The sequence below is a fragment of the Drosophila subpulchrella genome, chromosome 2L, assembly GCF_014743375.2.
Source record: "Drosophila subpulchrella strain 33 F10 #4 breed RU33 chromosome 2L, RU_Dsub_v1.1 Primary Assembly, whole genome shotgun sequence".
Taxonomy (NCBI): Eukaryota; Metazoa; Arthropoda; class Insecta; order Diptera; family Drosophilidae; genus Drosophila; species Drosophila subpulchrella.
In genome coordinates, this window is record NC_050610.1 from 20,293,730 (window position 1) to 20,307,531 (window position 13,802).

The 13,802-nt window shown below is 38.5% G+C and overlaps 1 protein-coding gene across 3 annotated transcripts; it reads left to right on the plus strand.

Annotated features, from left to right (window-relative positions):
* The first annotated feature begins 36 nt into the window (after window positions 1–36).
* LOC119547173 lies at window positions 37–6,135 on the plus strand. 3 transcript variants are annotated; one of them, XM_037853905.1, is made up of 5 exons: window positions 37–245; window positions 3,127–4,278; window positions 4,327–4,397; window positions 4,448–4,507; window positions 4,742–6,135. In XM_037853905.1, the coding sequence occupies exons 2-5, from the start codon at window positions 4,188–4,190 to the stop codon at window positions 5,123–5,125; spliced, it is 606 nt and encodes a 201-aa protein (XP_037709833.1). In that variant the 5' UTR covers window positions 37–245; window positions 3,127–4,187; the 3' UTR covers window positions 5,126–6,135. The 3 variants fall into 3 exon arrangements, with proteins under 3 accessions (XP_037709833.1, XP_037709834.1, XP_037709831.1); XM_037853906.1 differs by having other exon boundaries at window positions 38–245; window positions 4,333–4,397; window positions 4,742–6,130; XM_037853903.1 differs by lacking the exons at window positions 4,327–4,397; window positions 4,448–4,507; window positions 4,742–6,135 and having other exon boundaries at window positions 82–245; window positions 3,127–4,028.
* Window positions 6,136–13,802: the final 7,667 nt, after the last annotated feature.

Sequence of the window (13,802 nt, forward strand, 5' to 3'; positions counted from 1 at the left end):
CCTACTGCATCTCGCTTTGCTGAGCGATTAGTCTAGTTAATACAACCAATGATGATAAGGGAGCTTACTGTTGCTTGTACATTTTTTTGCGCGACAATTCAGTATTGCTATCAATACAAGGGAACCAACATCGCAAAATGCGAACGGAATTATATTTTTTCCTGTTTCTGGTGGCAGGATGCAGATGTGAGGCTGTTTTCGATCGAATCGGAGACGGTTATTACTATATAGGCAATGAGAAGACAGTGAGTTGCAATCGAAACAAAAATAACCTGCAAATCTGAAATGTTTCTGTATAAGTGAACTATACATATAAAGTGATGGAATATATTTGAAAAGTTATGTATTATTAAGAATTTGGGAACTGAGTTCACAATTTGAATTGAGGTTTACAAAATACAACAAAAATGGTGCCCTTCGGAGGGATTTAATGGCGTGAAAATATTCCGGAAAATTGTACTGCTTAATCAGCAAGACCATTTCTACACCCAAAAAAATATCGTCATCAATATCAGTAACAGTCCAGATCTCACCGAGTAAAGACGTGTAACTACGACAATTAAACACCTGCTACGCAAGTGCTCACCCAAAATTATTGTGACAAACAAACAAGTGACTAAAGCAGAAAGCATTACTAGTTCAAAAAAAACAAACAATTCAAACCACAAAACTGCTGAAAATAAGTAGCAAACCAATTCGCACAACACTGGTCTTTCTCCAACAAAATGGCAGCACCTACACATTTGTAAAAAACACAATTGTAACTGCACTATCACCTGCAACAACACCATTATTAACAACACAACATCAATCAAAGTCCTCGGACTTTGGATTAACAAAAAATACAACTGGAACGCCCACATCAATGCTCTCATCCCTGCACTCTCCTCCAAACTGAACATCATAAAATGCCTAGCTAGCCCTAGATTTAATTGTAACACATATACCCTGCTAAATGTCACAAAAGCAATTCTAATATCAAAAATGGACTACGGACTTCACATATATGGACACACCTCAAAAAGTTCTCTAAACAAACTAAAAACGTCATTTAACTCCGCTATCCGGCTATCTCTGGGAGCATTCTATACAACACCTATTCACAATCTTTTATACGAAACAGATACACCAACAATAAAACAAAAGCGCGCTTATCTAACAGCAAAAATCTTTAAATCCTTACTACACCCAAAAGACACCCCGATTCATAAATTAATTAAACCAAAAAAGAACATGAAAAAATGGACCTCAACATTCAGCGATCAATTAAAATATGCCAAAAATACAACATACCCTACAAACCAAAAATAATCAACAAATTAAAACCAGCCTGGCAACTAACTAGCAACACTACCAATACATCATTACACATTTACAACAAGAATAAAACAACACCAGAAACATACCAAACACTCTTTAACGAAGCAAAATCTCTTTTCCAAAATCACAACTTCATATACACCGACGGATCCCAACAAAACTCCATAACTACATTCGCAATCACCACAGAAACAGAAACCTTAGCATTCGGAAGTTTACCTCCCTACTCTTCAATTCAAACAGCTGAAATCTTAGGCATCCTTGAAGCCCTAAAAATAATCCAAAAAATGCACGGTAAATTCGTAATATGCTCCGACTCTCTAGGAACCATCGAAGCCATAAAAAACACACAAAACAATAACATGTACCCAACCCTAGTCCGCTCAATCCTAACAAAGCACTACCCAAAATTCAAAATCTTATGGACCCCAGGACACTGCAACATCAAAGGAAACGAGATGGCCGACAAAGCAGCAAAGTTAGCACTAAATATGCCACTAATATACACACAAAACTTAAGCACAAAAGACATTAACAAATTCTTAAAACAACAACTCAACGAAACCATAAAGAATATACTTTTTAAATGCAATAATTGGTACCAAAACATCAACACAAACAACACACACACATCTTTCTACTCAAACGTAACACAACAACAAATAACTCGCCTTGATCAAATTAAATTTACCAGACTGCGTCTAGGACATACAAACCTGACATATAAATACTATTTAGATCGCACCACCCCACAAAGCTGCCAATTTGCCTTACACACTCCCCAATTAATATGGATCACATCCTTAATTCATGCCCCGCCATAGCCCAAACAAAACTAAATATCCTTAATAAAATTAACGCCATACAGTACCTTAGAAACCCATCAATAGAAAACATCAAAAAAATAAAACATTTTTAAAAGAAATAAAATTATACCATAGCATATAAAAGCTTCTCACATCCCTCAAACTAAAAATATATGTAAACCTAAATGTTAAAAAAAAAAAAAACAAAAAATTGTTAAAATAAGTAAATAGTTAAATTAAGTAAATAAATTCGTAGTCGAAGGCCTCGTAGCTAGCACTACATTCCCTATGTTAGTATTTGTTTTGTAAACTTTACTATCATCTTAAATAAATAAATAATAAATCGTCATCAATATGCCCATACTTAGGTGTCAGTGTGATACTTTGAGTGTCAAAACATCTTTGATACGAAGAACATCAAATTGACCGTACTATAGGATCACTTTGCCACTTGAAAAAATGTTTTCTACAAAAAAGCTTTTTTGTCACAAAAAAAATCTGGAAACGTTTTAAATATAACTTTTTTATTACAACTGATGAAAAATGTTACATATTATTCTTAAAAATCGTACAGCATCGGCGCGCACTTGAACCGGGGACCTTTCGCATCAGAGACAGACACCTTACTCATTGGTCTATCGCACAAAGTTTCCCGCTGGCGTTTAGTTAAAATCCCATGATAACCGATACTTAAGCGCAGTTCGAAACTCGAACAATCAAAAAAAGCTCTTATCGGTATAGAAGTATCCACGGTTGTTGTCAAAATGACACTATTATATTTTTCATACAATGTAGTATACTTTTGATACTTATTTAGGTATCAAAATTTCAGCAGTGTGGCACATCCACTCGCAATCCGTCCAAAACAATATCGCCTACATTTTCAAAGATTAAAAATATAAACTGATACTGAAAAACAAAGGGAATTTGTTTTAAAAACAGGGTCGAAACATTTAAATATACTAATTCTTTCTGTGTTATTATTTCATTTTTCCCACAGGCGGGTCACTACTTTGATTGGTTCGTCGCGCGGCGGGACTGCTGGGGAAGAATGTCAAGCCTTTTATCCGTGGAGACTGCAAAGGAACTCAGGAACCTAGAGCAGTATATCTTATCACGTGGTCTTCCCGACGGAAGCACTTTCGCCACATCGGGCAGCAGCTTCAAAAGCAAGATACACTATTCCTGGGAGGGGGTGGACGAGCCATTGACCTTCACCCACTGGCTGCCCGGCTCTGAGGAAGAGTTTGACGGCACCGGAACCTTCCTCAGTTTGCAACTGGCCAACTCCTCGCTGTACATGCGACCATCCTACGGGCAAGACGACTACTATATCTGCGAGTACAAGTTGTCCCTGTGGCAATCCTGGCTCTATCTAGAAACGCAATCCTGGATTCATTTACTCGTCTTGGGAATCTTACTGTGGCTTTGTTATTTCATATCTCTTTTCAGTTGGAAAGCGAAGAGAAAGTCAAGCCAACATGCAGAGGACAAGTTGAATCTCTTACCAGAAATTATAGATGTTAAAGTGGTGAAAAAATAATTGTTATATTGGCCATAGGCTGGTTACGCTTCTTGTTACGCTTTGTTTGACTAATTTGTAAATATATTCAACATAACAATACCTATATAATCCAGGAAAATTGGATCCGAAAACAATGTCCCCAAATAATGGACGGCATTACCTGAATTTTTTTTGTTTTGTCTTTTGGTAGACTTGCAAATGTTATAATCATGTGATATATCACATATCTTTCAATGACGTATTCCTATATATTATTATTTTAATATTCCAAATTGATTTATATAAGCTTTATAAGAAGTCGAGATACTATTGTAGTATGCAGGACATACAAATTTTACACAGTCTGTACTGAATCATTAAAATGGCTCAAAATATAAGTAGTAATTTTTTATTGTGTACCAAGGGAGTGAGGCACTGTTGTGTCGCCAAATGTGTGGTCTCAAGTTTCTTCTCAGAAAGTTTTATTATATGTAGGGTCTATAAAACTTGAAAACGTTAAACATAGAGCTTCAGTCACCTGAGAGCCACTGTGGAAAATGTCAGCATTGGGAAAATCTTTCGTAGGTCTTACAGGTATATTACTCCTGACGGCCGGTTACATTTATATATTCAAGAGCTGCTGGCAACGTGAGTTTGGAAACAATTTCTTTTTTGCAATTTTAAATATATTTAAAGCCTTAGCTCTCTGTTCAAAGCCCTTTGTGAGGATTGGTGATCGCTGCTATTTCTTTTCATCCAACAAGGAGGTATGTAAGAAATTAAATGAGTCAATATTTTTTTACTTTCTTATTTTTAGCCCTCCTATGAGTACTACAGAATGGTCTATAAGAATCGAGCTTTCAGCGTTCCCGTTGTAGTAAGTAAAATTAGTTTTCGTATAATTAAAATTATAAAAAATATACACCGATATGCCTCTGGTTTCGGAAAATTGTTCTAAGTGTAATGCCTGCAGCGACACTTGTAAAAATGTTTGACATATTTTTTTAAAATGGAAGTACATTTCCCACAGATGGCGCATGGGGCATGCCTGTATATTTATTTTGAAACTGGTCAGCATAGTAACTTATTTTATTCGCTGTAAATGAATCAGATGGATTGGATGCACGCGAACTTCGGATGCGAGACGATTGATCCCCAAGCTCGACTGGTGACTGTTCGCAGTGCCCAGGAAATGAGACTTATTTCCGATTATATGCGATATCGGGCCCACGTCCAAACACATTCCATATTCTGGAGCGGCGGTCATCGGGGAAGGCTTTCCGATCCGAAGGACGTCGATCACAAAACACTGATCGATTTCTATTGGCACCAACACGCCTATCCCATGAACTTTACAAATTTTGTGGCCACAAAGCAGCCCAATCGGAGGTTCGAGAATGGATTTTGTGTCTATCTAGAGTTCACGGGGGAAGAGCTGGTAATGGGAGTGGAAAAATGTGATAGGAAAATAGCATTTGTATGCGAACTAAACTGACTTAATGATTATAATTAAATTTATTTTTCAGCGTCAATTTAAAATAAATTATAGTATAGTATAGTGAGTTCAAGCTAGCGCATGATGTAAACAAAGTTCTTGTCAAATCGAAAATACAACTGATACTGATAGCTTTCTTTGTTTACAATTTTCTTATAATATGACTTATATAGTCAAGATTACACACAATAGATAAGAACTTTAATATAAGTAGGGAATCCATATATCATGCTTTTAATACCTCTTACTCGTAGAGTAAGAGGGTATACTAGACTCGACGGTAATTATGTAACAGGATCCAAGCTAGCCATGTCCGTCTGTCCGTGTGTGTGCAATCCTAGGAACAGTCGCTTTGGCTTCCTTATATCTTATAAACCTTATATCTTCCTCGTGCCCCTTAGCTGAATAAGGAGTATTTGATAGGCGATATTGTTATCTTTAAATATTTATATTTAAGTATGGCTTCTGTTATGCAAGCCAGTGTGGTTTTGATAAATTTTTATCAAAGCGGAAATGCAAAGAACACAAAGCAGAGGACCGTTTTAAAAAACGGCTAAAAGATATGCAAGAATTTTGTATTTGAATTAAACTGCGAACTTCAGCTTTTTAATACGACCCACAAGTGACTTTTCTTAAGAAAAAATGCTTTAGCTGATAAAAACGTAAAACGTTTAAATACTGATTAGTTAAACAACTGGTGCTGTTGTTGATAACACCTATACTCGATGCACTTTTACGATAAACCAAGTACTTAATTTATTAGGGCCCACAAGTGTTTATTCTTAAGCAAAAAGGCTTTAGCTAATATTGTCCCTTGTAAAACGTGTAAATACTGATTAGTTAAACATCTGGTGCCCAACCGGATTCTCAAAGTAACCTTGTTGATAACACCTATTCTCTATGCACTTTTGCGATAAACCAAGTAGGTACTTAATTTAATAATTCAACATTTCCCCGCGTCTCTTTCCCCGTCGTCATGAAAGTGTCTGCAGGTTTTGGCATGTAATACAAATAAATTTCGACTAAACGCTTTTAAACAGTCACAGACAATGCGTCGTCGGGTCGTCTGGAGGGGGAGGGGGGCTGAGGGGAAGGAAGAAAGGAAGGAAGGGGGTTTCCCAGACCGGAAGTGACGACAGCACAACAGCAATGGCTGCTGCCAGCCAACAGCAAAATGGCAACATTCTGCCCAGGATGGCTATGGCTGCGGCAATTAACTCAAATTGATAATGACAACGGAAAAGTTGTAGGCAACCTGAAGTGTCGGCAATTTGTTGGTGTGAGTGTGGGCGGTGCTTTATTTGGGGGCGGGGCAAATCGGTGACGTGATTTCATTTAGAGTGCATCCAAAGCGGCGACACATTTCGACACGTCCTTTGACAACGCCCTTTGGCGTAATTAAAACGAAATAATTTTCGACAAGTTTGGTTTGCTTCGACTTGGCCTTTTTTGCTTGCCCCTAACTTGGCTTACTCATCGACCCGAGGCACGTAGATTGAGTCTGTCATATGGCTGGCAATCCACTGTTCTCCCGAGGCACCTTATCAGGATGCTAAGCGAACACTGCCAAAAACGAATGTTCTTAAATATTCGGTATTTTCTGTCTAGATAACCAATTTATTCATGTGTTTTTATACCCGTTACTCGTAGAGTAAAAGGGTATACTAGATTCGTCGGAAAGTATGTAACAGGCAGAAGGAAGCGTTTCCGACCCCATAAAGTATATATATTCTTGATCAGGATCACTAGCCGAGTCGATCTAGCCATGTCCGTCTGTCCGTCTGTCCGTCTGTCCGTCTGTCCGTCTGTCCGTCTGTCCGTCTGTCTGTCCGTCCGGATGAACGCTGAGATCTTGGAAACTATAAGAGCTAGGCTATTGAGATTAGGCGTGCAGATTCCTGAGCTTCTTACGCAGCGCAAGTTTGTTTCAGCAGAGTGCCACGCCCACTCTAACGCCCACAAACCGCCAAAAACTGTGGCTCCTACAGTTTTCATGCTAGAATAAAAATTTTAACTGAAATGTATTGTTCTCATCAATACCTATCGATTGACCCAAAAAAAAGTTTGCCACGCCCACTTGAACGCCCACAAACCGCCCACAAACTTCAAAAAATCGTAAATATGATCGCGGATATCTCGGAAAATATCAAAGACAGAGAAATGAGATTTCAGATTTAGATTCCGTAGGCTTGAGCGCAGCGCAAGTTTGTCACGCGAATATGCCACGCCCACTCTAACGCCCACAAACCGCCCAAGCCTGTGGCGCCCACAATTTTCATGCTAGATAAAAAATTTTAACTGAAATGTATTGGTCTTGTCAATACCTATCGATTGATTTAAAAAAAACTTTGCCAGGCCCACTCTAACGCCCACAACGCTTAAATCTGTTTATCGCCGGTAGGTGGCGCATTTGCTGCTTGCATATCTCCACTTTCCTTTGGTCCCTTTAGCTGAGTAACGGGTATCTGATAGTCGAGGTACTCGACTATAGCGTTCTTCCTTGTTATTTTAAAAGTCAAGATAAATGTTATAGGCCTATATAACTCTTATATATATTATAATTAAAAAAACAGATACACTAATTAGAAAACTGATAGGAAATGTAAAAAATTACTTATTTAATTTTATGTGTCCCATATAACTTTCATATTATTTATATTATAATTCTTATATTTATATAAAGGGAGTGCGAGAGAGATGGAGATATGCTTGCAGAAAGTGGGCTGTTTCCGAAATTGTACGCCAGACTAACACGCCACCTAGCGTCCATAGGCTAGATCGACTCGACTGTGCTTCTGATCAGGAATATATTTATTTTAAAGAGTCCGAAACGGTTCCTTCTACCTATTACCCCTTTACTTTACAAATATCGGGTATAGATACAATTCTCAATATCTTTGTTACATTTTTTAAGGGTACAAAAAGTAATTTTCAAGTGAAAAAACTAAAATTCTTAGTTATTAAAACTCTTTCAGAAATGTATACTGGGAAATATTAAAAAAAAAAAAAGTTTGAGTATATTATTTAATCAATAATATTTTTCCAGTGTAGTTCAACTTTCTTCCCGGTAACGTTCATGTTGGAATTTTTATTTAATTTGCTTGTGCTGTCGTGGGGTCTTAGCTTCTCCGGCTTTGTTGTTTTCGGAGTTTGCTGCATTGTTTGAAATTAATTTCACTTGTCGTACATTGAACCATCAGAAGGGTCGCCCCCCTTTTATTGCCCCCCTTTCAGGCACTCCGCCTCTGTCAAACGATGTGTGCGTGCCGTTGTCAATGCCGCTTAGCACTGCATAAGTTTAAGGACTTTTCGGTGGGGATACGGATGGATAAACGGAGGAGCGAAGCTGCCAAGTCGAACTCTGTTGAGGATGGGTGAAATGTTGGCTCGGATGCACTCCACTCGGCAATCGGTTGCCAAATCAACGCGCTAATCATGTTGGCAGCTGGCAGCAATGCATTTTCCAGCTAACTGACGGACGGAGTGATGTCAACAGCTCGTCTTTCCCATCCTTTCCAGTACTGTGGCCTCCTGTTTTTTGCCCGGCCTCAGGCTCTGCCAGTCCTGGCTTCCGATTTTTTCATTTTCAGCCAGTTTCGGGTTTCGGGCTCGGGCTAGGACTAGGGCCAGCCAGCTGACAGCTACAGCTAACTTATGTGGCCCAGGACCAGGGAACCAGAATGCAGAGATACATATATCCGCGGTCCTTGTCATTAATCACTGACAATAATGAACTTCCGACGTTCCCAGAATGCAGGGCGACTTCTGTCGATCTGGCCAAATGCACTCAAAAACATGTTGGGGGCGAAGATAACAAAACTACAATTTGAATTTGGAACTTGTTAACATCCTGTAGCCATAAATCTAGTTAATACAAAAAAGTCAAAATATGTATATTTTCTTTTATTCATTTCCCATTTTATTTTAGCAAAATTACCTGTATTTTATTTTAAAGTTAAGGCTGTGCTATTGAAATATGGTTTTGGAAATTTGGACGCTAAGCAGGGGGATTACATTCTACCAACTGTAAAACAATACTCAGGTAATGTACGTAAATCCACGACCATCTGTTAAAATTCGGTAAATCCGTTTATTATCGAATCATAATCCGGATGTTAAGCCTGTCCACAAACTCATTTGAATAAATATACGTGTACTTATCAGAGAAGCAGGTCTATATAAAAGGTGTCCCAAACCTATCTTCAGAATCAGTTTCCTACCAACGTTTGTCCAAAGTGGTTATTCGCGGCCAACATGCTGAAAGTCCGTTCTAATTTTTTGATTTCCATAGTTATCTGGTTTATATGCGGATCCCAGGCAATATCAAGGGAAGAAAACACTTTGCAAATGCTGGTTAAAGCAAATGACTTGCTAAACAAATCTGAGAATTGCACACCATTTACGACAAAGTTTCAAAAACGATATTTGAAGAGGAAAATAAGCAGAATTCCGTGCAATTTGAATTCGATAACTTGAAAAGAAAAGTTTCAAATATTCAGAAGATTGTCTTAAGAATTGACGATAAGATCATTTTGCCGTATTTCAATCTCATAGGCAGGAGATTCTTTTATGTCAACAACGATTTAAAGGCAAACTGGCATAATGCTCAAAAATTATGCCGTAAAATAGGCGGCTATCTTGCAACTTTTCAAAATGAAGAGGAGTATTATGCCATTCAATCAGAAATTTCATATAGAACCGAATTTTACTGGCTTGGAATCAGAGACTTCAAAAATGATGGCCACTTCGCATCGGCGACAACTGGTAAAGCGGCTCCCTATTTAAAGTGGGGTCTTCATCAGCCCGGCGACGAAGGAAATTCGGACTGCGTCGAGACCTACGATGCCAAAATGCATGATCGGGATTGTGAACACGAAGGCTATTTTATTTGCCAGGCAGACAACGAAATATAATTAAAGAAAAATAAAGAAATAGTAATAGTAATATTATTAATAAAATAATGAATTAATACCAACTGTGTAATGTTCATCGTGTTTTCATCAATATAATAACCTTTTTTTTTCCAAGTGCATTGTTGTCATTAGCGCAATGTTGCAGAATTTATCGTGTGACTTATGAGAGATACGACGGGCCCCAAAAGTCTAACCCAGTCCGGTCTAGACTTTCAACTGACCTCTCTCTCGGTTCGCAGGCTTGTTTGTTTTTGTATCTCCATTTTCTTGTGATTTTTATCGCTTCGATTTACGACTCATAAAAATGTTAGAGTACAGAGCGGGACCTTTATCTGTCTGCATGGGATGTGCTGGACTAGTAAGCCATTCTCAGGCCCCCCCAGACCCTTAGTCCCCATCACCAGCGAAGAATCCCAGCCCCCTGACCCTTTGGTCGTGGCCATTTAATGCTTGACTGCTCTTGTGACCGGGCCTGCAGTTAGCAGTTAGATGCTCATATGGGCTCCGTCTCGAAGTTGTTGATTTTTATGGGATTTTGGCGATGCAGAAATTATTCTTAGGCTGCCAGAAGCGCAATTGAACCAAATAAACACAGTGAAAGCCATTATAAGTCGGAACTGGAGTTTGAACTCTGAATGGGTGCGGAGTAAAATAGATGTAAGGATAGAGTAGATACTTTAAATACTTGTATCTGTTTGGGGTTTATACAAAAAAAATAAATTTTTATAGATCTTTTAAAACAAGTACTGACTTTAAAGAGTCAGTTTATTCACCAAAAATTACAAATCTTCTCTTAATAAATAATAGTTCGGTTTCAAGGTAAAGAAAGTATTTATAGTTCGGTTTTAAGGTAAGGAAAATATTTTAAGTTTAGTTTTAAGTTCTCTTAATAAATAATATAACGTTTTCAAGGTAAAGAAAGTATTTATAGATCGGTTTCAAGGTAAAGAAAGTATTTAAGGTTTAGCCATTTTAAAAACCTCAAAACTTCTTGGGGCTATACAAAAAAATATAATTTTTTCTATAATTGTCTTTTAAAACAAATACCCAATTTAAAAAATCAGTTCACTTAACTCATGTTATGAATCTATCAAAAATTTGATTTTTCTGAAGACTTCATAAAATTATAATAGATTTTGTGACCTAATCCCTTTAGTATTCCCCCCTAACAGCTGATACCCTTTTTACTAAAATTTATTTGCCACTAGAAGTGAGTTAGCAGCAATTTTCCTACCAATCTGAAGTAGCAACATCCTGCATTTGACAGTTATTAGATTAACACCTAACGGCCAACAGGATGGAGCCTAGCTCTTTATTCCTGACACGAGACAGACAACGGATACTCGATTACTCTCTATGTCGTTCAGGCCGGGCGATGTTGCACGAAATTGGACAAACAATAAAGCGCTCAAAATGTATGCGAACATAAAATCTCGGCCGGACCGTAGCAGTAGACCAGTATACCAGGCCGGGGCCAAAACAAAAGGCCAAAACCCTGTTGTCGGTTGTTGGCCATGTCCACGATGGTCGGAGGAGGGCTTTTGAATATATACAGGCGATGTCAATTTCAGACAAACAAGCCAACGAAAGTAGATATATGTGAGCGCGTGTGCATATTGATATATGGCCAGGATATTGATATATATATGTATATGGCTTATATGACATTCAAGATGGGCTCGGTGGCCCCTCTTCCCTTCCTTACCAACGACTGTCCATTTCGAGCAGCATATAAAAAAGTGGGAGTGAGTGCCAGTTGAAAGCTGTCAGTGGCTGTTTAGATTTACGTGCCGCACTGCAGCCATGTCAGCTGAATGGCCACCACCCACAAAAAGCCATAGCACCATCAGGACCCCCCCCCCCCCCCCCCCCCCATCCAGAATTGCACTTTGTAACAATGCAAAAACAACCAGACAGGACCCCCATATTCTCCATATTCTCCACGCCCTCTGATGCCCGTTGTCATCGCTCTGACTTTTTGTTAATGAAAGTGTCAGCTAGACAAACGCACCCCAAACCAACTTCCTGGATGATTTTACCTCACCGATGCGATGGCTCACCTCACCTAAACCCCATTTGAAAGGACCGGCCTTTTGTCCATTTTGTGCCCCACGGCTGGGCTCTGTGGGAAATACTTCCATTTTGGGTCCAATAAATTATGATCCGGCTGATTTGCGTTGTGGCCATTATAAAAGCGTTCGCTTCCAGTGCGAATTTGCGAGCTGTCGTCTGCCAGCGGCGTCTTTTGTTTCCATTTTCCATTCAGCGGTCGCCTAATAAGGGAAAATATAATAATTATTTCCAAATTGATATATTGCCTACTTTGGGGCTGATCGGGTGAAATCGAACTAAGGGGGAGGTTAAAAAAAGGGCGGTTGAGTTAAGGCATCTTGTTTGGGTTATTAAAATATTATATATTAATATTATTTTTATATTATATTTATTATTATTATACTTAACATTTATAATTTCAAGGCACTCTTTTAGATTTAATATTTTAATCAGAAAGAACTGATACTGATAAGTATAACTTTGTATTGCCAATTATAAAAGCTGGTTCGATAAGAAATTCAAGATAAAAACGGTAAGTCTAGATATTTTGATGGCTTATAAACTTTCCAAATACATTTGTATAACTTTGTATTGCCAACTACAAAAGCTGGTTCGATAAGAAATTCAAGATAAAAAAGGTAAGACTAGATATTTTGATGGCTTATAAACTTTCCAAATAGATATTGCTGTGAATATTTCTTGAAATATGTTGCTTACTATAATCATTTTAAGCGACCTTAAAATATTCCAACAAACTAACATGCATTTAATGTGATAATCTCCACTATTTCATACATATTTGCTCATTTCTCCCGTTGGTCCCATCATATTTCCATGGAGAAATGCTAAGCAATTAGCGCGCAAGTCGAAGGCCCGTCCTTATGCTCCATAATCCTAAATGCCTCTAACTTAATTTACATGCCAGAAAGCGACAGAAGCTAAGCTAGGCAGAGTTAAGGATACAAGGGATAGGGATCGGTATCCCGACCCGGTTCTCTCGACATTATTAAAACGGATAAATCGCGACGTGCAACGATGTGTTGGGTGAAAGTGAAAAGCTGTGCGTGGGTAATTAAAAACAGGAGCTGGGAAAGGAAAGCCAAAGACGAAGCTGGAAAACAGAGTCAGATAAGCACAGTCAAGTAATTCGCATGTCGGATTTTAATTAATTCAGGGCACCAGAAACAAGCAGAGCAATGGAGATAGGTCGACTCGGGAATCTGTCTCGTTTCCCCACCGTTTTAAGTAGGTTAATGCTATGGGTGAGTTGGTGAGTGGGGCCTTTGGAAAGTGAAAGTCGGGGGACTTCTCCAGTAGATGCCTTAATTGGGGGGCGTTACAAAATATTTACCGTTACATTTACCGCTCAAAAAACGAGTGGGGCGGTACGGGGGGAAATGGGAAAATATGATAAAGTGCGCAAATGTTTGCACTTTCCCTTTATGACTATTTAGAGACGCCAAACACTTTTAGGTGTGAAAGGGCGCCGGGTGACGCGACACCCCAAAATTATTCGGTTTTACGGTTGGGGGGGGCGAGTGTTGACGTCTTGATAAGAACATGTGTATAAATATATGCAATCCTATTTATACGTTTAATATATTTACATTTTTGTTTGCCTTTTTTCTACAGTATGCGCTTGAGCAAACTGAGTGCATACTGTCAACCCACTTTAGATTTAACCATATTTGTAACTGTTCTGATTGGCATTT